Raw genomic sequence first — 26,554 nt, forward strand, 5'->3', positions numbered from 1 at the left:
CAGAAAGGTAGTTGAAACTCTCATAAAGTGAATTGTGAATTTAGTGGATGTTTTGCTTTTTGTTGGCTTATTTTTTTTTTAAGATGTTCTTTATTTGGGGGAGCTTTGTTTTATTTTCGTTTTAATTGAAACTCATTGCAGTCAAACTGAGCATGCGGTGGTCATGGTGGTGGTGGTGGTAGGGTGAGTGAGTATGAGGGTGGGCTTGGGTGTGGGTAGGTGTGCCGTGTAAGTTTGTAAGTCACAGCAAAACTCTTCCTGGGATGTTTGGAGAGGGTCTGGCCACAAGTACTGATGGCCTGGGGGCCTCCAACAACTCCCTGAGGCCACGTCCACTGTGGAGCTGTAAGAACAAGTTCCCAGGACACTGTCACTGCCTCTGCCTTCACTGCGGTTGGACCATTGCTGCTAGGGAAAAAAGCCAGGTTGGTTCCACAATAACGCAGTTCATCTTTAGGGACTCCACCCGTGGCCTAGGGCCTCGCATCCTCCCCAAAGCTATTAACCTAGGCTGTGGGGGTTGGGGGCAAGGTGGTTCTAAAAAGGCCTTTGCTAGGAGGCTTCTCAGGTGAGTCTTCAGCACAGATTGTATTCTATTTAGAATTTCAAAGCCTGCAAGCAGGTCCCTCTCTTTTCATCCCGGGAGTAACAGCAACCCCCACAGACACCTTTCATCCAGAGCCTTTTCAAGTGCACCCCGTCTCTGAATACCAGGCGTCTGCAGCTGTGTTCCTGAGCAGTGAGGACCGGGGAGCCTCACTTGTTTGTTATGCAGACCCTGCTTCTTTAGCATCGAGGGAGGAAAGGGATAGAGTCATTGGTTACAGGCAGTATGCAGTAAAGGGAAGCTTTACCAAAGCAAGAGGCAGAGTCACAAATGGCCGTCCCGTGACTGGCTTGACACAAATGGTCAAGTCCAGCTGCTCCTTCCTAACATGCTGTATTTTACAAAATTCTTCTTATATGACAAGGAAATACTCTACTCATGCTTCAGGAGGCAAAAGGTTTTCTTACTTTAAAACCTGAAAGAAACAATGTTGTTTCCCTTTTTCCTAAAACAGACAGGGTTGGATGTCATAGGCAGAGTGGGCAGACAGACAGTAGGGGTTCACCTGGCCTTTCACGTTGTATCTGAAATAGACGGGGAGGGGCAGCAGTACAGAGCAGCCTCGCCCGTGAACATTTGAAAGGATGAGGGTCAGGGTTGGTGAGATCCAGATGTGGAACTGGCTGATGACTTCACTTCCAAATGTAGTGGAGAGATACTGGGTGAGGATGGGGAAAGCTGGGCCCCGGGGGCTTTAAGTAGCTCTGACCTCAGGGTGACTCTGTGGAGAAATCAGAAGTCTATTCTAAGAGTCACTGCAGAAGGATCTATGTCTTGCCACAAGTGGGCCGCGGGCAGGTTGACATCCGATCCTGGCAGCTGGACCAGCTCTCCTGCATTCTAACCAGGGGAGGTGTCTGTGGCATGTCCAGTCTGCAGCAATAAACTTGAGCAGCAACCAAGGAAGCATGAACGACTTAACAAAAAAAAAAAAAAAAAAACATAAATAAAAAACATTGCTAAAATGCCGAACTCACCTGGAGCCAAGCTTGAAGAGCTCGGGTAAGGCAGTGACATCAGAACTAAAGACTTGGAAGTCTGTCTGTTTATAAGGTGAAGTACCACATGCATACATATCCAGAATGGCCTTGTTGGCGTTGGTTCCTCTCTCCTGGCTGTATCTAGTTTGGAGTTGAACAGCCATTGCAGTTCTAGTTCCTGCCAATTTTGCATGGCATGAAAATGAGAATGTACTTCCCTTCCTGGGTTTTTCCTCGTGCCATGTGCCCTCATTAGGGGCCACCTCTGAGGACAAGCCCTCTGCCGGTGAGCAGGCCACTGATGATCTCCAGTCCTTCTGGATCCTAAGTGCCCTGAGGAAGTCTTACCTTTCCTCATTATTATGTTCCTTGTAACTGTCTGGCTTGTTCATTAATCCTCTGATTTATGTAAGCAATCATTCCTGATTTGGAGAAATGGAGAAAGCATGTTACCCATAATGCCAACTCTGGAAGAAAACCAAAGTTAATATTTAGTATGTGACTTTTATTTCTTACATTGTACAAGAAACGTTCCCTGTAAACACCTTTGCTGTGCTTAGTATTCCAGACTGGAGTTTGTTGATCGCCTTGTAAATTGTTTCTAGACTCACTGATTCAGTTAAGGATGGAATGTGTACACATCTGTACCCACAAACCCACAATGGGAGCTATCATTTTTCTTCCTTTAAAGAACAACAAAAAACTTCTTAAAATGACATCTATTATGTGTGTGTGTGTGTGTGTGTGTGTGTGTGTGTGTGTGTTGTGTTCAAGCACATGTGTTGATACATGTGTGAAGGTCAGAGGACAATTTGCAGGAATCTGTTCCCTCTTTCCATCATGTGAATCTGAGGGTTGAATTTATGTCATCATAGTTGGCAGCCAAGTGCCTTTCACCTACTGAGACAGTAGTCCTCAACCTGTGGATTGCAACCCCCTTGGGGTTCAAATATCAGATATCCAGCATACCAGATATCTACATTACAATTCGTAACAGTAGCAAAATTAAAGTTAAGATGTAGCAATGAAAATAATTTTATGATCAGGAGTCACCACAGCATGAGGAACTGTATTAAAGGGTTGCAGCATCAGGAAGGTTGAAGCACACTGCACTAAGCCATCTTTTGGGCTCCACATTTTTCTTAGTCTTTCTAAATCTAACTAATCTTAGCTTGGCTTCCACCTATTGAGAAACATTCTCATGATATTCAGGGGAAGCACCGTGCCCTTCTTTGGGGTCATAAAGAAATCTTGGGAGCCCAGTTAGTCTGTTAAAGTTGGAAAGGGCGCCATACTATGTGATTGCAGACAGCTACATGAGACATATTTGCTAACCTTCCAGACTGAGCACCCAAGCATGCCATATACCTGTCTTCCGTCAGGAGTCCATTTTGCAAATGGAAGCCAGGTCTCCCCAACTTAAAGAACACATCAGTGTCACCATCAGTGACTCTGGACTGTCATTCTCCCCTTGATCCTGAAAGATCATCCATTCCCTTCTTCATACTGTATTAATAACCTCCATGTCCTCCAGTTTCATTTTCAGGCATTTACCTTTCAAAAGGCAGAACTAGCCCACAAAGGATGCTTTGTGGACATCATGCCTGTCGCCTGGTATTCTGTCCAGGCCTATCAACCCTGCTATAGCAAGCAGGTGTCTCAACACATCTATAGATGACAATGTCATAGTGCATTGTCAAAAGGTTGGACACTTCTGTTTAAAGGACAAGGACATAGCCCTTTGTACTAGATCTGTCCTTGTCATCTGCTTCCTGATTTCTGTAGGAAGAGACTTGCATGGCCAGAGCAGAAGGCCTACCCTTGTTCGTGACCATAGGCAACTTGTTGCATGCACAGATGTCTGTGGTGGTTCTGGGCAGACTGTCTCTGGGCAGTGAGCAGTGGGCACTCAAGCCCGCACACCCTCTGATTTGATAGTGAAATAGTGCACACAAGAGGGGAGATGTAAAAGAGAAGATGCTTGTACTTAGCTCCACTGCTGAATCGTCGGATTTCACTCCAGACCAAACATGGATGTTTTCACAGGTGAAAAACATGAATAATGTCTGGGTACTCTGGGTGGAAGAGGGAGGAAAGTATTGATATACTAGCCTTGAGGAAAAAGGGTATGGCAGAGTTTATCAGGGAAAATTCATCAAAATAAATCCTAGAGAAAAATCATTAACCTCTGTCCAAACAAAAGAATGGAAATACTGATTTTCAGAGCTCAAGGAAAGGTAGTCAAAGAATGTCAGAGAAGTTGGAAGTTGGCATTCAAATAAAGGCTTGAACTTAAATTCCCATCTTTCCATGGGGCCTGGAAGTTCTACATTGCTAGAAACCTGTCACGTGTCCTGACTCGCTATAGGAAACACCCAGGAAGACACCAGGCACTCCATCTTGAGTGGGCTTATGCCTTGCTCCTGATTGACGGTAGGACTCTTTAGTTCCTATGCCCATCTTTTATAACGAAAACAAAAGCTGGGTTATTAGCCTCCATCACCATTTCCCCGAGTCTTTAAAGATGAGATCATCTGACAGTTTCAAGATTGTTCTAGAACCACACTTCTTTCTGACATTTATATTGCAGTTGTCATGTCCACCGACGTGTTCAGTGTGTCCCCCATCTCAGCCGTCATCAGAACAATGATGCTGAGGAAACCCAAGTGGCCCTGGCCAAGAGTCACAGAGGCTTTGGGAAGCAGCAGGAAGCCATAGGATGCTCAGGGCTGGCTGCTCCCAAAGGGCTCCTGGCTGTGGGGCCCAGAACTCAGCTGAGAATGCCAGGTGTCTGGCCCAGAGGGCAAGGACCTCAGTGGATGCTGCAACCCAGGGCAGGTGTCTGTAAGGACAGGGCCCCAGGAAGTCCAGTGTGCTTTACAGAACTCTATGTCTTCCTTTCCATCTCTAGTTACAAACTCAAAGACTTAGTGAGAAGAAAGGGACGAGAATGGGAGGCAGCTGATCACACTGTGGACCATGGAAAGGACTCCGTACACTAACAGAGCCTTGGTCAGGCCATCCCTAGTAACTGAATTTCCTTCAAAGATGAAGTGTTGCTGGAGCAAGGATGAAAGAGAAAAGCTAAAGTCCATGCTTGACTCATTACACGATAATCTCTTACTTTGTTCCTAGCAACTAGATGGTTCTCTTCAGTTCAAGTGAGAATTCTGAGTTGAGAATTCCTCAAGTGCAAGGTGTCTGATTCAGCGAAGGAGGCCATTAGCAAGCACTGAGAATGAGTCATTCTGAATACATTTGCCTTGTGTTTCCCAGTTCTCTGTGGCAAACTGGGCGTCCATTAGCATGAAGGAGAAGTTCATTAAGGCAAGGCTGATTTTTCTTTTCAAAACAGACTGCCATCTGAATACTTTGGCTAACCAGACATCCCACTGTTCCTGACAATTAGCATATTATATAAAGCTTCGTTTCAGGTTTGTTTTTCTAGACCTCAGCGTTTCAGTTTAGAGTTTAAAAGGTCTGAAAACGAGAATGAAAAAACATTGATGATTATATCTTTGATTTCCTTTCCTCTTTGGCTACAGTGTTCAAATGCAACAGTCTCTCTCTGTCTCTCTGTCTCTGTCTCTGTCTCTGTCTCTCTCTCACACACACACACACACACACACACACACACACACACACACACACACACACACGGCAGCACACTAAGTACACTAAGCACAAATCTGATATCCCAGTAAAAGCATGCTGCTGGTGGTGTATTTTTCCAGTGCATTCACACTGACCAGAAGGCACAGCAGTCTCCTGAGTTAGTGCTGTGACAGAAAGGAGACCTTAACATGGCCTAGCAACATGTTTGTAAAGAGCAGGTACAGTAGAATCAACAGTATATAGGATGTCTCAGTAAGCTAATCTCTGCCCCCATGACATCACCCTTTCTTCTTTGTGGTATGTATACCTTAGAGTTAAGATTTTTTTTTTTTTTTGGCCAAAAAAGAATTTTAAATAGCAACACATGAGCCAACTGTTACCCAATGAAGGTTATATGTTGGCCAGTTCTTGGTAGAAGGTGACCTAGAGCCAGCATTTCTGGGTCCTGGTTAAGTAACTCAACAATGAGATTCAGATCAGTAAACCTACAGACTGGGTTTGGGTTTCTTCACTCACTAGCAGTTCAGTGTTCATGGCTTAGGAACTTTCCTTAAATGGTAAGCATTCTTACAAAGCTACAGAGATGGTTAAATGAGATTACCAGGGATGTGCCATTTGGTCCAGGGCAACAGGAACCTGAGATGATAGTTCCCTCCCCTCCTTCCCCATCATTAGGAAGAGAAGATGCCTGGAAATTTAGTCTAAGAGCGAGTTATAGATGAAGACACCGGAGAGAGCCATATGGATCCCCTTACACCATCACTGCTCAGTGAGACAAAGTCCTCTTTAAGGAAGAGAACACTTTAGAAAGGGTAGTGGATTGAGTGACTTGACTAGACAGACCACCCTGTTCTCATTTGTGTTTCGAGGCTTGAGGCACTTGGTGAATGGGAAGTCTGGAAAAAGTTGTAATGGAAATGCAGGGATATTGTTGTCCTGGGTCACCAGCCAGGGTTATGGTCTCTTGAGTGTTGCTCAGGTGGCCCAGAGAGTGTTCCCATCCTCTGCTTCTTCTACAGCAGGAGCTAGCTCTCGGTTCTACAACAGAGGATGCAGAGCACACGCCGGACCACCCAGGGTCCAGAAAAGGCTTCATCTTAAGCAAACCGAGGCCATAATCTGAAATCCTGTAGTCTGCCTCCCTTTTAGGGAACACTAAAATACACACACACACACACACACACACACACACACACACACACACACACACACACATAAACACACACACACACACACCTTTGTGTGTACATGTACATGTTTATGAGTGTACACATGGGTTCCTGTACATGTGGAGGCCAGAGGTCAACATCGGGTGTTTTCTTCCGTGGCTATCTACCTTGGTTTTGTTGAGATAGGGTCTCTCACTGAACCTGCAGCTTCTGAAGCTCTCGAGCTAGTTGGCCAGGCAAGTTACCAGGATCCTCCTGTCTCTACCTCCCCAGTGCTAAGATGAAGGGTGTGCACCACTGTGCCAGCTTTTACATGAGTTCTAGGGAACTGAACTCGGGTCCAAGTGTTTGTGCGGTGAGCACATTCCCAGCTGAGCCTTCTCCCCAGGCCCTATCCCCTTCCTATAGTTACATTGATACCATGGGTAACATGGGGGTTGAGTTTGTTTTGTGAAGTCCTGGGGTCTAACCCAGGTCATGCATGCTGCCTCTGAGCGAGCCATAAAGCAGGATCTCTTTGGACGTTGTTTTCATTGCCTCAGACTTGCAAACCTAAGCAGCATTCCTCTGTATTTTAACCCCCTCTAGTTGCTTGATGTTGCTTGCTTAGTCTCCAGAGAATTAAGTGCTCTCCCTGGCTGCTGCTCATGTTATGAATCTGAGTAGCACAGCAACTTGGTTAAGGGGTTTTGGGGGGAGGCAACTACTAGAATTGGTATTGGACAGTGACCATTTGCTAATGAGGCGTAGACTCTTCTGGAAACAGTGAAAGGACAAAACTGGAACTAAGGGCCAAACTAGTTGTAAGCCTCATACCCCCTACACCTGCCCCCCACAGTCCCTACCCCGCTACCGCCGCCGCCGCCGCCGCCGCCGCCACCACCACCACCACCACCACCACCACCACCACCACCCCACCCCGTGACTGAAAGCAGAAAGCCCCAGAGCTGCCGGCTTGGGCAATGAGCCTGAGGCTGTCATCTGTGATCCACCAGGGGTCTGTGTTATCCTTTCTCTGTGTGCTCTGCTGCATCACTTTCCTGGTCTGTTCATACACATAGAGTAAATTCTCTGGCCTTGGCGTGGTTTCTGAGGAAAGGAATTTGATTGGTTTAGTCATGCATAGGTGGCTATTGATTGGTCCAGTTGGGGGGAGAGAGTTCACAGCAACCCGGCCCCTGCCATACTGAAGCTCTAAGTTTCCCCATCCGCCTTTAGTTTTTATTTTTTAATATTGCGGTAGTGAGGATAAATCCTGGAGCCTTAGGTATGCTTGGCAAGGCATTCAGCCACTGATCTGCCCTCAACACCACCATTTCTTCAAGTCTGCAGTTCCCTTTTCCAGCCCTTACAGTGGCATGCCCACATGACTCTTCTTGTATGCTACAGATCCGCTTCTTTTGTGTTATTTGTTTTTGAGACAGGCCTACATTGGCCTCACCCTTGAATATGCTATGTAGCTAAGATGACTTTGAACTTCTGAGCCTTCTACCTCTACCTTCCAAGTGTTAAGTGGTGTGACCAAGCCCAATGTATGCAAAAGTGTTGGGGAGTGAACCCATAATTTTGTGGGTGCAAGGCATGCCCTGTCCCCAGCTCCTGGTTATGCACTTCTAGGCCCTTAAGATATACCTTATATGCTGGGTACAGGCTAAGTAGCACATTGTTTTCTATGTATCAAATCCTGGGGTATCTAATACCAGTGTCAGCCATTTCCGTTGTCTTTTCTGCAAGCTGACTGGACGTCTCAGCAGTGAGCTAGCGGCTGAGGGGAGGGTGCAGTGTTTGAGGAGATTGCTAATGCACAAGGATAGTTTTCAACAAGAAACCGAGTGACATAAAAATCAAGAGAAGTATACCTTTAGAACCAAAGAGTTTATATATAGGAAGTTAGAAAAAGATATCAGCCTTTTCATCTCTATTTTTATATTTACTTACTACTGTGATGACCCTGAACAAGAAATAGAGATTTGATGTTTCATTTTCTTCAAGGATTATTGCCTATTGCAATGGAAAATACCAACTCATCACGTGCAACATGCCAGCCACAGGCTGCTAGAATGGCCACAGCAGAGGCGATAAATGCAGCTGCATCGCTTAAAGGAATATTGGTTTTTGCTATTTTGCTAGGCTAAATGAGTCTCTCCTCTTCACCTCCCCACCTCGCTGGTTAGAACACATCTAGCATGAGATTCCGCTTAGCATAACTCGGAAGCTCTGCCATTAGTGACCATAGCCACTTCTCTAAGTCTTGGTGAGGTAGGTGAGTGAGATTTAGGGTTATTTCCCTGGTTGGATGATTTACTTGGTCTGATCCCAGACTTGAGGGGGAGTGGGGGGGGAGACCAGTCATGAAGAGTATCAGTTCCCCATAATAGAAGCCAACTTCATAAAAAGTAAATTGGGAAATAATCTGCTTTGGAAACTTGCGTATGAAAACAAACCTAAAGGGGCAATTTGCCTGTTAATGGCGTTGTTTCTGGCTCGAATCTTCGTTCATAATCTCATTGGCTTGTAATGGCTGAGTTTCATTTGGTTATGCAGGCATCTCTGGAAGGTGCATCCCCCGGGGTCACAGGAGGGGAAGAATTTGTGTTTCCTTCTTTGAGAGGGTCCTGTGAAGTGTGGCTGTCTGGGTAATGCAATGGGAGAGAGACCATGCCATCTTTCTGAGGGTCCTATCACACACAATTGTGCCATCACTCAAGGATCAGTAGCTAAGTTGTGAAAGCAGGGAAGGCAATGTAATTTTCTCTTGATTTTAAAGAGAAGTAAAGAGACACATGAAGTGTCTCTTGATTTAAAAAAAAAAAAATCATGAAAGGTTTCTAGATATTCCCAGAAGAACACGAAACAGGTGCCGATCACTGGATAGCAAGGTTCCAGCTAGCTGCGCAGATCACACACCCAGGAAGCCTCAGTGCCTTGAGTTATGTGCCTGGTGGACTGGCATTGTTAGGCAGCGTGAAGAGATCAAAAAATGGAACAAGCCAACCAGCCTGGCTCCTGGGGACAGCCTGGACCTCACTGCCAACCCACCAGTTCCTTTGGCATCTTAGTTAGAGTAAAGGCACCTGTGTGGTCCCTTCTGGATCACTTTGCTTCCCAGAAGGTGCCTGGAGCCATGTGATGCAGGTCAGCATTGGCCAGGGGAGATAGGAAGGTTGAGACACTATGCCCATTTCTCACAGCTCCCCATGTTCTCTAGCTCTTCCTCTCTGCCCTGTGCCCTGTGTTATCTCCAGTCTCTGTATAGCAGCCACAGTAATCTAGAAAAAAAAAACTTTATCCTGCTTTTACCCACATGCCTCTGCTTCTACCACCAATCTTGGATAGCACACTTCCTCCCATTGCCCCACCCCCTTCTCTCTTTGGTTTTTTTCAAGACAGGGATGTTCTGTGTACCCCTGGCTGTCCTGGATCACACTCTATAGACCATGCTGCCCTCAAACTCAGAGATCCAACTGTCTTTGCCTCCCAAGCACTGGGAGTAAAGGTGTGTACCACCACACCCAGGCTTCTCCCTTCTCTTTAATGCATGTCTCCTTCTGGATTATAAGCACCATGAAGAAGGGAGTCATGTCTGTTGTAACATTCCAGCCTTAGTCCCAAGCAGAGTGTCTGGAGCATAGTGGAGCTCTCATGGGTATTCACTGAAATATGAATGAATGTACCACACAATTCATATTTATACTTCTATCATAATTCTCTTGGGTTATTAATTCAGGTGCTGTTTGACATCTCTCAGTGCTGACCATCCTTCTGATTTCTGGATAATACTCACTAATAGATTATGAGCATTCGACATACTTACTCCCTAGCATAGCAGTCTAAACAGGTAATTCACAGGGAAATTCAATTAGGCAGTGTGTGGGTGGGGTTATCAGCTGTCTGTGGATTAGCAGGGAAGATAAAAAACAAAGCCAGACCAACTTACTAAGGGTCTTCTGCCTCAGAACAGAAATATTCAACAGTGTTATTAATATCTCCCTCAGAGCGTTAGCTTATTGAATTTTTAAGCACATTTTTTGTTTGTTTTGTTCATTGTTTTTATTTGCTTGCTTGTTTGTTTGTTTTGTTTTTCAAGACAGAGATTCTCTGTGTAGCCCTAGCTCTTGTGGCACACCCTCCATAGCCCAGGCTGGCCTCAAACTCAGAGATCTGCCTGCCTCTGCCTTCTCAGTGCTCAGATTAAGCCACCATGCCTAGGAAAGATTAATTTCATTTACTTAATTCGTGTGTGCCTGCATGTGTATCTGTGCATGCACCTTTTGCATACCTGATACTTGTAGAGGCCAGAAGAGGGAGTTCCCCAGAACTGGAGTTAGAGGTGGTTGTGTGCTGCTGTGTGGTCCTGAGCACTGAACCTGAATCCCTTGGAATAGCAGCCAGTGACTATTACTAACCCTTGAGCCCCTGGAATCAGGTCTTTATAGAATACTGTGAAGAACTGATTGTGTCCGGTTTACCCTGGTGTGAGCCCAATATCTACACTGGGCACCTAGAAATATATGCAGGCTCAGCTCTTGTGCTTTAATAGTGAGAATCTGGCAAAGGTAACAATTCTCTATCATTCTTTCCTTAGGGCAGGCTTATCCCCAACCTACTTGAAATGGCCTTTACAGGGTAGAAGTCCAGTGACCACAATTCTTTTTGCTTGTTTGTTTGGGCTTTTTGTTTTGTTTTGTTTTTTCTTTTCTTTTTTATTTATTTTTTTTGTTTGTTTGTTTATTATGCATACAGTATTCTGTCTGCATGTGTCCCTGCAGGCCTGAAGAGGGCATCAGATCTTATTACAGATGGTTGTGAGCCACCATGTGGTTGCTGGGAATTGAACTCAGGACCTCTGGAAGAGCAGTCGTTGCTCTTAACCACTGAGCCATCTCTCTAGCACCCTTGTTTTGTTTTTTCAAAGCAAGGTTTCTCTGTACAACAGCCCTGCCTGTCCTAGAACTCCCTTTGTAGACCAGACTGGCCTTGAACTCACAGAGATCCACCTGCCTCTGCCTCCTGAGTGCTGGGATTAAAGGCGTGAGCCACCACTCCCCACAGACCACAATTCTTAATAGGATCATCAAGGACATTTTTTTTTACTCAGGAATTTACACTACTGACTCCTAGCATAATCTTTCTGGTGGTTTTCTTTCTGGTCACAGCTGGAATTGGAAATGTCATGGCAATAATAAATATATCAATAATAATAATAGTAATAATAATAATAATAACGCTTTCTTTAAAATGTCTCTTGCAGACAAAAAGCCCCAAGCTATCCCACAGTCCTCAACCTCCCAATCTGGGGGATCCGCTCGAGCATTTGTCAGAGACATCTGGTGACTCTTTGGAAGCCATGTCTGAGGGGGAAGTACCAAGTCCTTTCGCTAGAGGAAGTCGGACTCGAGCGAGCCTTCCCGTGGTGAGGTCGACCAACCAAACGAAAGAAAGATCCCTGGGTAAGCTTCAAAAGGCAGTTTCACCTGCCCCTTTCTTGCTGTGTGTACATATTTTTACACTTCTGAACATGTACCCCTGGACTCAGGTATCAGTTTAAACTTACTCTACAAACGCTGACCCTAGAAAACCACTGATTTAACATTGTGTTAACTTTCCTGAGATAATTGGTGCCTAAGGAAGAAAGGCTTTTTGGGGTTCACTCTTTCAGAACCTTTTTAGTCCAATAGTCTCACCCTTCCTAATACAGTGACCCTTTAAATACAGTTCCTCATGTTGTGGTGACCACCCCCCCAACCATAAAATTATTTTCATTGCTACTTCATAACTGCATTTTGCTACTGTTATGAATCATGATGTAAATATCTGATATACAAGATATCTGACATGTGACCCCTGATGGGGTCGTGACCCACAGGTTGAGAACTACTGCGTTCATCAGTCCATATGTGGCTGGCTCTGTTGCTTTGCTCTGGGGCCTGTGGAAAGGCAGTGATTCCAAAGCTGCTTACCTCGTGGCTGCCAGGAAGCAGGAAGGATGCCTGCATTTCCCTGTCTATTGCCTTATTCCTATGAGGAGAATAGACATTATGGTGGAGCATGTGGTAGAACAGAGATATGGCTGGAGTACAGATGGGGAAAGGAAGGGCCAAGGGTCTCCAGTGATCTTTCTTCTACTTGGCCACACTGTCTCGGGGTGTCATCACCTCCTAGGAATGTTGCAGGTTAGTTTTTTAAAAAAAGTCCTTTACCTATAGCCTCTGTGGGGACATTTAAGATCTAAACCAAAATGCACATCAAGTTGGGCGGGTTAGTTTTATGTCAACTTGACAAAAGCTGGAATCACTGGAGAAGAGGAAGTCTCAATTAGGAAAAATGCCTCCATAAAAATCAGGCTGTGAGCAAGACCGTGGGGCATGTTCTTAATTAGTGACTGATGTGGGAGGGCTCACACATCATGGCACATGAGTGGTGCCATCCCTGGGCGGATGGTCCTGGGTTCCATAAGAAAATAAGCTGAGATAATCTTGTAGAGCAAGCCAGTCAGCAGCACCCCTCTGTGGCCTCTGCATCAGCTCCTGCCTCCAGGTTCCTGCCCTGTTTGAGTTCCTGTCCTGACGTCCTTCACTGATGAACAGTGGTGTGGAAGTGTGAGCCAAACAAACCCTTTCCTTCCCAAGTTGCTTTGGTCATGTGTTTCATCCCAGCAATAGTGACCCCTAACTAGGACACGGGCGTTATACGTTTGCTGAGGAATCGGCTGAAGTCCAGGCTGTTTCTGGGGTTGGGCACTTTCTGAATTGTCTAGGATTAGCAACGTTAAGCTACCACATTGCTAGTACTCGATAGTGTTGCTGGACAAGGGAATAAATACCAAGGGGTATTGCCTTTACCACAAGTATATCCGCCCTCCCCTGGCCCTCTGAATTTGGGGTTCACTTTATATCTTCTTTTGCCTTTTTAGTCCCTTCCCTACCACCTTAACAAAACGTACAGGGTATAGGGTTTAGATCTCCTTGCCTGGGGCGCTGGTGTTCCACAAACCTCACTTGCCATGTTAAGGGTTTCACATAATGCTTGTGTTTGCAGTAAGAGGGGACAGAAAACGGACGGATATAAAAGGCAACTGAATTCTGCCATGTAAAGCCTAGCAAACTGTTGCTAGAAGATTACGGAGAAGATCGGTGTAAACTAACACACGATTTCGTTTCCTTGTTGCAGAGAGCAACCAGAGAAACGGGGTTCGCAACATTCTAGCTGTTCAAATTAACCTCAGGCAGAACAGAACAAGGCTAGCGTTCCTTGTGTGGCTTCAGACACTACCCTAGCTACCTGAAAAGGCACATTCATTCTTATTGTTATTTAGTATTGTTATCGTTTTCTCTGCCTGCTCAGCCATCTCTCTGGCCCTTTGTTGTTTATTTCAATTGTACATATATACGAAGTACAGTATGGAGGGTGCTAATCCATGTAAAGGGTGCATTATGAGTACCCTTTATCCAAGTAAGGACACCTACCATGTTATCATTTTGTCTCTAATTAAATCTTAAATTAGGATCTGATAATTCTGGTGCTTTGTGATGCGTTGTCCCAAGTACACAATGGGTCCTGATTGCATCAGGGTAATTAATACTTCTGTTGTCTCCACATCACCGTCTTGAGTTTGTTGCTTTCGAGTCCTTTCCTTCTTATTATTCATAAAGCATAATTGTTCTTGTGAAATACAGACCGTTGTTTGCGGCTCTCCACTCCAGGCTGGTGAGAGGCCCTGCTGACCTCTACATTCGTCCTTTCTTAGTGTCTGGCCTGCTGCAGCGAGCACCTTGTATCATATTTCACATTACGTTTCCAGCTGCCTGTGATCGTGCACACCAGAAATCCCAGTACTTGGGAGGCTAAGGCAGGAAGATTTTGAGTTGGAGGCCAGTGTGTGTTCCATAGTGAATCTGAGGCCAGTTTGAACCGCACAGCAAGACCCTGCCTCAAAAACCAACCAAACAAACAAACAAAAAAACTTTCCTTTTCTGTTTTTATTTGCATATACTTGTTCTTGTTTTGCAGATAAGACAAGAAGGCCACAGGGAAGTGTGTGTGTGTGTGTGTGTGTGTGTGTGTGTGTGTGTGTGTGTGTGTGTTTCTATGACCTGGCAGTTCAATCACAGAGTCAGGAAGTCCAAACCCCATTACAATAACGTCTCTAGGACTCCCAGAGGCTGGCCTACCACTTGGGAGCACACTGCTCAGGCCAGTGTGAAGATGACAGGGCCTTCCTATTGCCACCAGGCTGCAGCTGCCACCTGCATCAAAGAGCCTTGTGACTTCTTAGCCACCGTCACCCTTGAGGCAGAAGCCAGGCTGGGAGTGGAATTTCTCCTTTGTGCTTTGCAGGAAATGGTGTGAGGGGTGGGGGGAGGCGGCGGTTAGGGTTAGGTCTCTGTGAAGATTGCCCCCGCTTTGCCAAATAAAGTAAAGATAAGAAGCTCCTGTGTGCCTTCCCCCATCCCTGGGAACCTGAGCCTGCTGGATAATGGACCCTTTGTCTTCAAGGGAGGAATTTCCTCTGGCTGCCTCAGCAGCTGGCCTTGCAGGTGGATACCTGCCCAGCGCAGGAACCCAGCCTCCGGCAGAGAGAGAAGAGCTAGGAAGCAGTGACAAGAAATTACTGAGGGGACATTTCTGGTTGGCTGCACTTCTGCCAGGTGCTCAGCCTGAAGTTAAAGCCGATCTTGCTGTGAAGTACCTATAAACACACAGTCACAGCCAATTAAGGCGCTTCAGTATTCGAGAGGTTCAATTCGGTTACCTCAATAAGGGGCATCTAACTTGTGATTTTTTTTCAACTTCTGGAGAGTAACAAAGGGACACAGGGGGAGGAGAGGACAGGAGATGAGAACATGAAAAGTTTGCCAAAAGGAGGCTACCTGTAGCTTCAGAAAATGAGGGTGTTCAGCCAGCAACGTTACTGCTGCCCTTGAGTGCCTCCTTGTGGCCAACTTGGGAATTTCTCTGGGATGCACCTGGTGCCCAGGGAGCAATTGGCTGGGGTTGATGAGGCCATGGAATGAAGGGGAAAATGTGAGTCACCAGGAGTCTACAACACAATCTCCTTTTCAAGGCCCTTACTCGGCCTTGCCTTTAAGGAAATCCCCTTATGCCTGGTCATATTTAACTCAGACACGCTGTGGACCGGTCCCCAGACACCCCTGCTCCAGTGCTACAAACAGTTAGACGTGCAGCTATGACCCCGCCAAAACTCAGAGGTATGGCCTTGGTGCTGTTTGAAAGCCCTTTGTCTTTGGGTATCTCTCTATTGTTATTTTGTTCTGAGTTGAGGATTTTAATATATCCTCTGAATATATCTAGATCAGTGGTTCTCAGCCTGTGGGTCATCACCATCAGAAAACACACATTTCCCATGGTCTTAGGAAATGAGACATCGCTAAGTAGCACACTCACAGCTATGAAGTAACAATGAAAATAATTTTATGGTTGAGGTCACCACAACATGAGGAGCTGTATTAAAGGGTCGCAGCATCAGGAAGGCTGAGAATCACTGCTCTAGATGTATCCATTCACCTTGACCTTTATTGATAATTGTGATCATTTGCTCACCATAGACTTCTCCTCTCCCACTTAATCAAGAACTTGAGGCCAGGAATGATGATAGAGCTGGCAGGCCTCCTCTGCTGTGCCATTATCACCTGCAGCCCCTAGCTGGCGCTAGAGCTCACTCTTGCAGTTATACATATTATGGGGTTGGACGTGCAAGGACGAACCACCATGTGTAATGTAAAATATTTTCTTTTGCATTCTGCCCGTTTACCCTCCATTCCGTTCCTTTTACCACTGGAGTATTTGTGCCTTTTCGAGAACATCTTACAGTTAGAGTGAGAATGTTTGGTGTTGTGAAATAGTAATTGAAGATGTGTTACATTCATTTATGATGTGGAATATCTGTGTAATGATGCAAAGATGTGTTGCTTTCTTTTATGTTGCATTTGTTTAACTCTGTGAAGCTGTGTTACTTTGCCTGTCTGAAACACCGGATTGGTCTAATAAAGAGCTGAACAGCCAATAGCTAGGCAGAAGAAGGGATAGGTGGGGCTGGCGGGCAGAGAGAATAAATAGAATTGAGAAAAGAAGGGGCCAGCCACACAGCCAGACACAGAATAAGAAGGAAAGAAAAGATATACAGAAATAGAGAAAGGTGAAAGCCCAGAGGCAAAAGGTAGATGGGATAATTTAAGTTAAGAAAAGCTGGGTAGAAACAAGTCAAGCTAAGGCCAGGCATTCATAAGTAATAATGTCTCCTTTTCAAGAAATTACTGAGGGGACATTTCTGGTTGGCTGCACTTCTGCCAAGTGCTCAGCCTGAAGTTAAAGCCGATCTTGCTGTGAAGTACCTATAAACACACAGTCACAGCCAATTAAGGCGCTTCAGTATTCGAGAGGTTCAATTCGGTTACCTCAATAAGGGGCATCTAACTTGTGATTTTTTTTCAACTTCCGGAGAGGAACAAAGGGACACAGGGGGAGGAGAGCTTACATTTATGGCTATGGAACATTATTGGGAAGCTGGGTGGCGGGCTCCCAAAGAGCAAAGAGTAAAAACAACAACTACAGTTTGGCCCTTTCAGATTGACAGCCCAGTAGTTCACATTTTAAGTTTCTTCCATGTCTTTTGGTGACTATAGTTCATTTCCTGTTAGCACTGAACAATATTCCATCATCTAGGTCTGTCAGTTTTTCTGTTCACCCTCTGAAAGACATCTTAGTTCATTTCAAGTGTGGATGGTTATGAATAAAGCTGCTGAGAAAATCTGTGTGTAGATTTCTTTGAGTAAATTCGACAGCAAGATTACGGATTATATGGGAAGGTTTTCTTTAATTCAGCTTCATTGTGGATCCCTTTAAGGGGCAGGGGTAACTCTTCCAAGATTCATTTTTATGTCTGTGTGTGTACACATATACACGTGAGTGCACTTGCCTACAGAGGCCAGAAGAGAAGGTCAGATACTTGGGGCTGAAACTGTCACTGGGAACCAAATCCAGGTCCTCTGCAAGAGCAGGATGCTCTCTCAACTGCTGAGCCATCTCTCCAGTTCCCACTGTGGCTTTACTTTGAGTTTCCAAAACATTAGATTAAAGTATTACTTACAGTGATTCCTGAGGTATTTGTAGAGACCCTGACCTATGCACTAGAGGCTGTAACTCAGAGATTTTAGACCATTGCCTCCCCAGATGTCACCCAGGAATGTGAGATACCGTTGCTGCCTACCCCTGGCCACAGAGCATGGAATGGGACCCTGTCCTGCTTACTTTTCCGTTGCTGTGACAAAATACTATGACCAAAGGCAACTTACATAAGGAAGAGTGTATTTTGGCTTCTGGTTCCAGAGGGAGAATCTATAATGGCAGAGGGGCATGGCAGCAGGGAGCCAGAATAGGAAACTAAGAGGTCACATCTCAACCGCACACAGGGAGCAGAGAGTAAACTGGAAATGGGAGAGACTATGCCCTTTCAGAGCCTACCTCCAGCCATATTTTTCCTTCAGCAAAGCTCAACATTCCAGTTCTAAAAGTTCCATAACCTCCCCCAAACAGCTGGAGACTACCAACTGGGGTCTAAGTGATCCAGTATAGGAGCCCTGGAGGGGTGAGGATGGCCAACACTTTTCATTCAAACGTCCACAGGCTGAGTGGGGAAACCTGCTCTGGCTTACACTTCTCTATGTAGCACAATTCGTCACTCTGGTCCTTCTCAGGCTGTGCTATATGGAGGCTTGGCACCCTGACGGTGGAGTCTGAACTGGATAGACCTCAAACTCCACCCCTCCGATGGAGAAGAGGAAGCCTTCACACATTCGCTTGGCGAGAAAACTGCCAAGTTTATAATTATTCTATGTGAATAATCTTTTGTTCCTATTGCTTCTGTGTATTTCTAGAGTGGGAGGAATTTTGAGGGTTTAACCATGGCCCATTCTGCCAGGGGCTCCTAGCACATGTATTTGGAGAGGAGTTGAAAGCAATAAGACATACATGCCATACATAAATGTGTGTGTGTGTGTGTGTGTGTGTGTATGTGTTAACTATGTATGTTCCATAGCCATAAATGTAAGCTCTTCTCTGTATTTGCTAGTTCTGAGTCCTCTGATATAACCGTCTGCGCACCAGCATTCTTACAGGACTGTGGGTGTAGCTCAGTAGTATAGTATTTGTCTAACATGTCCAAGGCCCTAGGTTCAATCCCAGGCCTAAAATAAGAGACTTTGAAAAAAATAAATTGTATCTATGCTAACTGTGCACAGGCTCTCTTTTCCTTATCACCATTCTCTAAACAATACAATAATTATTTAGGTAGATTTTAAGTTCTGTTAGGTATTCAGACCAACCTAGAGATGTTTGGAAGTCGGGGGATGTGTGTGCACTATATGCAGATACTATCAGATTACACATAAGGGATTGGAGCATCTCCGGACTGTGGTGTCTCGTGAGATCTGGGCTGTAGCCCCCGTAGATGCTGAGGGGCGACTCCTGGGATGAAGGATGGGAACTTCTCATTTGAGAGAGCCAGACACAGCCAGATGATGCTAAGCCAGGCCCTTCCTAATGCCGAGGGCCGGCCGAGCGAGAGTGACAAGAAAGAAATGTACCCAGGAGCTCTGATTTATTGCACAGCCAGATTCCGATGACCTCCTCCCACCTCACTTCCATCAGATGGTGTGTTCCAAACCTGCTCCTGCTGTCTCAGTAGACACTCACCGAAGTACCCAACACAACCAACGCCCTTTCTCCTTGACCCCCTTTTCAGTGGAAAGAGAAAGGTTTAAGAGAAAGCCAGTCTCCCCAAATGTGAAAACCACTTTCCAGTAGAGTTTGGTTTTTTAAATAATTTCCATGAAAAATCACCCCACTGATATTAGGTCTGCAGTCTTAATGATGGAGTAGTGTCCTTTTAATCATGGTGCCTGTCTGGAATGCAGCCTTAAGTAGGGTTGGTATCTGGCTGCTCCTTAGTTGGCCTTCGGGGAAAGGGTAGCCACAAGATGTTCCCACCCCTCTGTGCACCCTCAGGAATTTGCAAATGAAACTCATGAAAACAAGAACAGCAGCAACAACTTCCTTCTGCTGCAGCCAGATTTTGGAGGGTTGACCATACTCCAAATGTACAGCCTTAGAGAAGCCCTGGTAAGCAGCTCAGCAGAGGTCTTGTGTTGTAGAATATTATTTTAAGGTGTGTTACTTTTCTTCATGTTGCATTTGTTTAACTCTATGAAGCTGTGTTACTGTGCCTGATGGTCTAAAAAGGAGCTGAACTGCTAATAACAAGGCAGGAGAAAGAATAGGCAGAGCTGGCAGACAGAGAGAATAAATAGAAGGAAAAATCTAGGAGGAGAAGAAAGAAGTAGCCAGAGAGGGAGGAGGACTCCAAGGACCAGCCACCCAGCTGCACAGCAAGCCACAGAGTAAGAAACAAAGAAAGGTATACAGGAAGAGAGAAGGAAAAGCCCAGAGGCAAAAGGTAGACGTGGATAATTTAAGAAAAGCTGGCAAGAAGCAAGCCAAGCTAAGGCCAGACATTCATAATTAAGAATAAGCCTCTGTGTGTGATTTATTTGGGAGCTGGGTGGCGGGTCCCCAAAGAGACAAAGAGTAAGGAAACAACCAACAACCATCCTGCCGTGTTTGTAAACAGACTGAAAAGGCAAAGTCATTTTTTTTGTTTGTTTTTTTCAAGACAGGGTTTCTCTGTGTAGTTTTGGTGCCTGTCCTGGATCTTGCTCTGTAGACCAGGCTGGCCTTGAACTCATAGAGATCCACCTGGCTCTGCCTCCTGAGTGCTGGGATTAAAGGTGTGTGCCACCACCACCAGGCTGCAAAAACAACTTTAAACAGTGTAGAAGGGTTTAGGCCACATGAAGGACCAAATGTACCTCAAGGGAGTGGATTGCTGAGTTTGTGGATGTTCTTGTATTCCAGGGCATTGATTTTGATGGTGATCACTCCCTGTGGGAATTTAAGGAAAAGAGGGTCATGGCCATCAGAACCTGCTGCCCTGTGCACCTGCAGGACTGGGTAGGAGGTGAGAGCAGAGGGTTGAGAAAAACCCACCTCCATGAGTCCGTGTCTTCTGCTTTGTTTGAAGCAGAGTCAGCTCTTTGTTGCTCACTGCTGCATGTACCACACCAGCTAGCCTTCAAGCTTTGGGGTTCTCCTCTGCTTCCCATCTCCCTGCGAGAGCACCAGAATTATATAGATGTGTACTACTGCCTGCAGCTTTTCCAGGGTCCTGGGGATTTGAATTCAGATTCTCACACTTGCATGACTAGTGATTTGCCCACCAAGCAATCACCTTGGAGCCTGATATATATAGCGTTTTTTACCTTTGTTTCCCCACGTGCTGTCAGTGATCGCCAGGCAGTGTGGTACTGGGCTGGAGAGATGGCTCAGCAGGTAGGAGCACACACTTCAGAAGAGTGGCTTCCGTTCCCAGCGTGGCTGGGCACCTGCGTTCTTGTTTGCACACCCTCACACAGAAACACATGAATTGCACATAATTAAAAATAATACACACTTAGAAGCAATGTAATGCTATAAAAACAGGAAATTTAAAAAGAGGGCTTTGTGGCAGATTGAAAGGTTTGGGTGTATCTTGAATCATGTTAGGGCGCCATTAAAGCAAGTATCAGAGTGTTTCCTACAGCGTCAGGTTCGCTGTCCTGGCCTGAGTGGGCGTGGTCGGTGGCTAGGGTGAGGGTATGAATCACACACTCCCACCTTCCCGGTGTGTGCCGGCCGGCTCTGAGGCTGAGGCTGGAAAGTGCGCTGTCCCAGCCCACTGCGCATACTTGGACCTGAGTGGTGGGTAGCACAACAGCTGGGCGTGGTTTCCGGTTTCCTTGGCCCCCCACCAGTGTCCCCATACATTATACTGGCATGTTGGGGGTCCAGGTACAGGGCTACAGTAGCCCTGAGGATCTGGTGTGGCACTGGGACAGTGGCATTGGCAGTTCCTGATGGAACCAGGATGGCCTTAGAGTAGCACCCTGCCTGGGGTGCCAGGTTGTTTTGGCAGATGCGGCTCTAGCCAGGTTCTACAGAGAAAGTCCAATTCAGTGTGACTGTAAGCCATTAATATGGCTGTACTGGCCTTAACTAGCAAAAGATTCAGTTGTTTGCACTTGCATGCTGACTGATTTTTCTCTATTTACATATTGTGTTGCTATAGCAACTTCGTTGCAGGGAATGTGAAAAGTACTGTTAGGTACAGGCTGACTCCATCTAGAGGCAGGTCTGTGAACTGCAAGTGGGTTCAGTAGCCGTCGAAGGGGCTTACAGATACTACAGTTTCATGAAATGAGGTAATGCTAAATAAAATATAAAGTAAAATAATTAAAATAAAGTAAAAATCTACACACAGCCCAAGATACACTAAATAGACTGGGATATGTACCAAGAAGAAATGAAAGAGAAGTTATAAAGTTATGTATTTCCTCTCTAAAACAAGCTGTTTTAAATGAACAAAAAATAGTGGCTCTTACTCAGCCCTAACTGGGATATCTTTATCGAAACCTCCCCTTTTCGGCCCAGGGATCGATGCAGATGAGGGAGCAGAAAGACTGTAAGAATCAGGACGACTCCAAGAAACAGCATCTTCCAGACATAGCAGATCTGATGCCCATTTGGACTCAAAGACTGTAGCATCATGCACGAGACCCATCGGAGTGCAATTTAGACGTAAGCCCAGCACAGAGAAGGAGTGGTAGACACAAAGCCCCTCCACTAAGAATCTATTTGTAATCTAGACCTGCTGGGAAAGGGAAAATTGGTTTTCTCCAAGTGTCCCTGGGCATATAAACCACACTCCAGGGCAGGCCCCATACCCAGGAGGAATTGGCCAACACAAAATGGACTCTGGTTTGTTTGGGGTTTCGTGTACCCTTTTTGTTTTGTGTTATTGTTTTGTTTGTTTGTTTGACTTTTTATTTTCTGTTTTGGAGACAGAGAACATGAAATTAGGTGGCTAGCTAGGTGGGGGAAATGGGAGGAGTTGGGAGAGGAAAGAGTATGATCAAAACATTGTATCAAAGAATTTCAAAGAAAAATGTTGGGTTGGGTCTTGGTTTTCTTACTGTTGATAAAATGAATATCCTGAGAGGCTTTTATAAACTGAATCAATCTTTCAGAAAATGTGGAGTTGGGCCCTGCAGTTAATTTCCGACAGGACTGTTTCGGAACTACCATCCGTGATGATACAAGAGGTTCAGCTCCTCTGTGCTTCGTAAGCTAATATTTTTACATATGAGATGAACGAAACATGGAAAAGTTTCTGCAAATGACCCACTTGCACCCAGTTCAACTCCAGGAATGCTTGTAAGAAACTGTGCGGCCATGTGATGCATTTGTTCTTAAACAGCCCAGACATGGCGGCACTTGAGAGGCAGAGGCAGAACCGTCTCTTTTGTGAGTTCCAGGTCGGCCAGGGCTACACAGTGAGACTTTGTGTCAAAGAAAATACAATTAGATATCATTAGAAATCTCAGGCTGTTAAAATTCTGGGGTTGAAACTCTAGAATTGATGTTTCAGATTTCAAAGTAATTATTCAGTCAGCATAGACCAGATTCTAGACCTTTTGTAGTTTGAATGTGCAGTATCCCCACAGAAGCACCTGGGTTTGGACATGTGATCTTCTGCTGTTGGTGCTAATTGGGAAGTTTGTGAAATCTCTGGAAGATGGAGACTGATGGAAGAAATGGGTCCCTGGGGGCATGGCTGAGGCTCCATAGCCCTGCCCCCCTCCCCCAACACACACACTCTGCCTCCTGTGTGTGATTCACTGTGACTGACCAGCTTTCTGCCTCTGCTGGCATACTTTTTCTGCCACGATGGACTATCTCCTTCAGGAACTGTAAACCATGACAAATCTTTTCACTCTTAAATTGCCTTAAGAGTGTTTTATCACACCAACGGTAAAGAAACCAAGACCATGTCTTTTGCCAAGGTCTTCCATGGTAGCTTTGTAGGCAAAGTATGCTTGGAAATGCAGTGACCATGGTAAACAGTTTTGGTTGATGCCAGGGGTGCGAGCCCTCCTTTAGAATGCCGGTGGGCCACAACCGAGGGGCAAGTTAGCCATGAGCATTGAAAAGGCTCCTAGGGAAGACTCAGGTCACCTGTGTTATTTTTTGCCTTTGCAGCCAGGGTGCTGGTAAGCCTGGATTATAGGTCACCGTTTTATAAAGTTTACATAAAACTTTTCAATGTTGAAGATGGAGGCACAGGATTGAAATAAATGAAAGGCGACAGATATCTAAACTTTATGGGGGGGGGGGGATCGGTCTTCCAGGAGGTCAGTGTGAAATATTCCTTCCTCTGTATCACAGCCAGGAAGCCCCATCCTAGCCCAGATCCCTGCCCATTTTTTTCTGATGTGAAAAATATTCACTTAAAACAATCCTCAAGTTTCAAAGACAACATGGAAGCCAGCAAGGCAAATGTTTTATGTTATTTATACTTCTATATCCAAAATAGATTGGACTTGACTTAATCAAAAACAATAAAATTATAAGAACCATTTAAACAAGTACTTTCTCCAAGTAGCAGTTGAATGTAATACGTGTGCCAGGAAATTACAATCAGGATAATTGCGGAACTTTAACCAACATAAAAAAAACAGACAAAAGGAGAAATGTGGTGAACTAAATAGATTTTATTATTTCAGAAAAGTTTTATGCCAGTTCATTAGGGTAAAAACATTTTAAAGCATTATGATAAAAAAAAACCAATAATATATTAATGTTCTTGACATCCCTTTATGCGGTAGTTGTATTTCAATGATTTCTTTGAAAGGTTTGTTTGTTTGTTTGTTTGTTTGTTTGTTTTCTATGAAAGGGCTTTATGCTAAAAGTTGAAACTCAACTGACATAATATATCACACTGTCCAAAAGGTGTAACTTGGGGGCTGTAGGTTTCTGGGGATCTCATTTGATGACTGAAGAGCCATGCGGAAGCTGATTGGTGCTGGGCTATCAGTATGAATTGCTGTATCAGGGAAAGGCACTCCAGTTGGAGAAGAATACTTGGAAGACATGTTCCTGTTGAATTCCAGCGTGTCGGAAGAAAGTGAGAAAGGGAATCTCTCTTGCAGTGACAAAATTCCAATACTTTGCCTTATTGAGACAGAGTCTCATGTGTCTCAGGCTGACCTTGTACTTACATGGAGGATAACCTTAAACTCCATATCTTAAGATTACAGGTGTGTGCCACCATACGTTTTGACTATTTTTTTTTTGTTTTGTTTTTTTATTTTTATTTATTTGTTTGTTTGTTTATTTTGTTTGTTTGAGACAGGGTTTCTCTGTGTAGCTTTGAAGACTTTCCTGGAACTCATTCTGTAGCCCAGGCTGGCCTCGAACTCACAGAGATCCACCTGCCTCTGCCTCCGGAGTACTGGTATTAAAGGCGTGCGCCACTACCACCTGGCTTTGGTTTTGTTTTTTAAATGTCTATGGGTGTTCTGCTGGCATGTATATCTGTGCCCCACATATATGCAGTACCCTAGGAGGCCAGAAGAGGGTTGTGGTCCCGTTTAATGGGACAGGAGTTAACAGAGGGTTGTGAGCCACTATGTAGGTGCTGGGAATTGAAACCCAGTGCTCTGGAAAACCAACCAGTGCTCTTTACCACTGAACTATCTCTAGTCCCTTGAATATGTTATAAGAATACTGACAGCAAGCCTCAGTTCCCTTCACTAGTGGTATTGGCAGTATCTAGATTAAGATGTTATATTAAGGCATGGTGGTGCACACCTTTAATCCCAGCACTCAGTGGGCAGAGGCAGGTGGATCTCTGTGAGTTCAAGGTCAGCCTGGTCTACAGAGTGAGTTCCAGGACAGCCAGGCAGGGCTCCACAGAGAAGCCCTGTCTCGAACCTCCCTACACCCCCAAAAAGATGTTGTATTCTCAGCTGCTCCACAACGGTCTAGTTAGAGTAAGAGACGTGAGCAAACGTTCATGGACTCCTCACAGAGGAAGAGTCAGCTCTTTGGTTCCCTTTGCTTCCCTTCACCAGGGCAGCTCGATCCGAATTCCATTCACCGTTCGTTATCTTCCTGAATGCAAGATTAATTGTACCTATTTCTTTCCATTAAAAAATTAATTTAGCTTGTCCTTGCCAATTTCACGCATGTAGATAATGCACTCTGGTTACTCTCTCCTCCCACCCACGTGCTAGTCCTGTTCTTGGATTCATGACTTCTGATTTGGTTTTCTGACCCGTTTCATTTCACCTGAGCCAGGCTGTGTGTACGGCCATCGGATTGGAACTATACACTGGGCCTGGTGTCGTCAACAGTCCACACATTGTTTCTTTTAATGAAAAGTTCCTTCTCAAGCTAATTTGTTTTCTGAAAGCTGGCTTTCAAATAGGACCTTTTATGTCCTTCTAACTCCGTAAGAGTTTCCACATGGATTTTCACACTAGCTTAAAAACTATTTATTCTGTGCAATACTCGAAATACCGCTCTGCTGCACGCCTGCCTTATGTCACACACCCAAGCAGATCCTCCTCGAGGCTCTCATCCTGGCAGTGGCATCCAGCAGGCTGCCAGGTGACATCAGGAAACAGCTTTTTGGCAGGTTCTCATATTTCAGGTGGTGTGCTAAGGACACAGGAAGGCACACGTTCCGCATGGCTGAGGGGTCCATGTGTGTCTCCATAAGCAAAGGGGCTGCTGAAGGTCTCTGGTCTACTTTCCATTCAGATTTTTTTCCAGTGAGCATCGTGATGTGGAATTGAGATGAAACAGGCCTTGGGTCTCGAGCCAAGGTCCTGTCTGGAGATTTTAGGGGGTGAGATTTCCATCTAGCATAGCTGCTTTTGAGCACACCAGCAGGTGGGTCCCCAAGCATCACATGGCCCTTTTACTTTCTTGAGACTTAGGAGCTGTTATGGGTGGAGTTAGATCCCCCCTTCCAGTTTTGCTTACTTAGGTTCTATCCCCCAGAATTTCAGAACGTGACTGTCTTTGGAGTCAAGATCTATGAAGAGGTGGATAAGTTAGAATGAGGTTATAAGGGTGGGTCCTAGTCCAGTAGGACTGGTGTCTTCCTCAGAAGAGCAAAATGGGATGTGGACATCTTCAGAGTCAAGATTCTATAAAGAAAGGTAGAAGGCAGCCATTTGCGATCCAAGGGAAAAGGGAAGCAGAGCTGGTCTTGAATTATGAAAAGA

The 26,554-nt window shown here is 45.2% G+C and overlaps 1 protein-coding gene across 18 annotated transcripts in view; it reads left to right on the plus strand.

The window, feature by feature from the left end:
* The window catches only part of Kiaa1217 (KIAA1217 ortholog), a 474,194-nt gene that overhangs the window by 313,157 nt on the left and 134,483 nt on the right, over positions 1 to 26,554 (plus strand). For all 18 annotated transcript variants that reach the window (XM_037206013.1, XM_037206012.1, XM_037206010.1 and 15 more), the window contains one exon: positions 11,623 to 11,821. In XM_037206013.1, coding sequence (XP_037061908.1) covers positions 11,623 to 11,821 — 199 coding nt within the window. The remainder of the gene's footprint in view (positions 1 to 11,622; positions 11,822 to 26,554) is intronic.

This window comes from Peromyscus leucopus, chromosome 5 (genome assembly GCF_004664715.2).
Source record: "Peromyscus leucopus breed LL Stock chromosome 5, UCI_PerLeu_2.1, whole genome shotgun sequence".
Classification (NCBI taxonomy): Eukaryota; Metazoa; Chordata; class Mammalia; order Rodentia; family Cricetidae; genus Peromyscus; species Peromyscus leucopus.